The following is an 830-nucleotide window of genomic DNA, read 5'->3' as shown; positions in this document are numbered from 1 at the left end:
GTTAAGGAACCAAGATCCAATGACTTCCAAATGTAGGGTAAACACACCCAGACTATGAGATAAAAGTTAGTGGTGAATTCTAGTAGCCTAATATCATCACATCCCAACAACTGAGTAATTAAGTTGGTGAGTAAAATGTTAGAGATTAAACAGGAAGTACAATAAGAGAGTGCACAGATAAATAAATAAATAAATCTAGAGAATAGTGGAAAGGTCATTCATTCATTCATTCATTCATTCATTAAAGGTCTACTTCATTCTCCATTCTGCCAACCCTGATGTGGACAAGGTCATGTGATCCATTTTGGGGAATTAGTCCATTACCTTGACCAGCCGACCAGAGGAGGAACAGCACAGGAGGAAGCCATGATCCAGGTGAATGCACAGCCAACTGAAGCGTGGGTGGCTGTAAATTTGAAGCTACCCATGGGTTTGCAGACCACAATGTATCTCTCAATAGCTAGAACCACGAGAGACCACAGAGACACTTGACCTGTTGGTAAAAGAAAGAGAGCAGAATTTGTCATGAGAATCTTCAAATCTTGTCATGTGTTACACCAGCTTAGAGCTAATTTAGTCTTTACAACTTTGAGTCAAAAGATTTTACGAGATAAACAATAAGACATTCTGCATGTGTGATAATGGCAAATAACCATTTTCCTAAAGTTCACCTCCAAGTGTAGCCATGAATCCTTCAATAGCACAACCCATTGGTCCCAAGGAGAAATAGCCCATGAGGGAAGAATAAAAGGTGACTGTGAACCCAAAGCAGACCATGATCAGTCCAGCCACAGCCAAGTTGACCAGGATGAAGTTGAGAGGTTGCCGTA

General features: G+C 40.7%; 1 protein-coding gene across 1 annotated transcript; it reads right to left on the bottom strand.

The window, feature by feature from the left end:
• Window positions 1-15: 15 nt before the first annotated feature.
• Window positions 16-825, bottom strand: LOC147819796 (green-sensitive opsin-like; the record flags this gene model as incomplete). The annotated part of the gene is made up of 2 exons (XM_087171018.1): window positions 16-493; window positions 672-825. Coding segments are annotated over 2 exons (327 nt in total), but the record flags the coding sequence as incomplete, so codon positions are not given.
• Between the last annotated feature and the right edge of the window lie 5 nt (window positions 826-830).

This window comes from Seriola lalandi, unplaced genomic scaffold (assembly GCF_002814215.2).
Source record: "Seriola lalandi dorsalis isolate HSWRI2012SDOR001 ecotype SW California unplaced genomic scaffold, Sedor1 jcf7180002047216, whole genome shotgun sequence".
Taxonomy (NCBI): domain Eukaryota; kingdom Metazoa; phylum Chordata; class Actinopteri; order Carangiformes; family Carangidae; genus Seriola; species Seriola lalandi.
The sequence above is the reverse complement of the archived record's forward strand: the minus strand, read 5'-3'. Positions and strand labels throughout refer to the sequence as shown.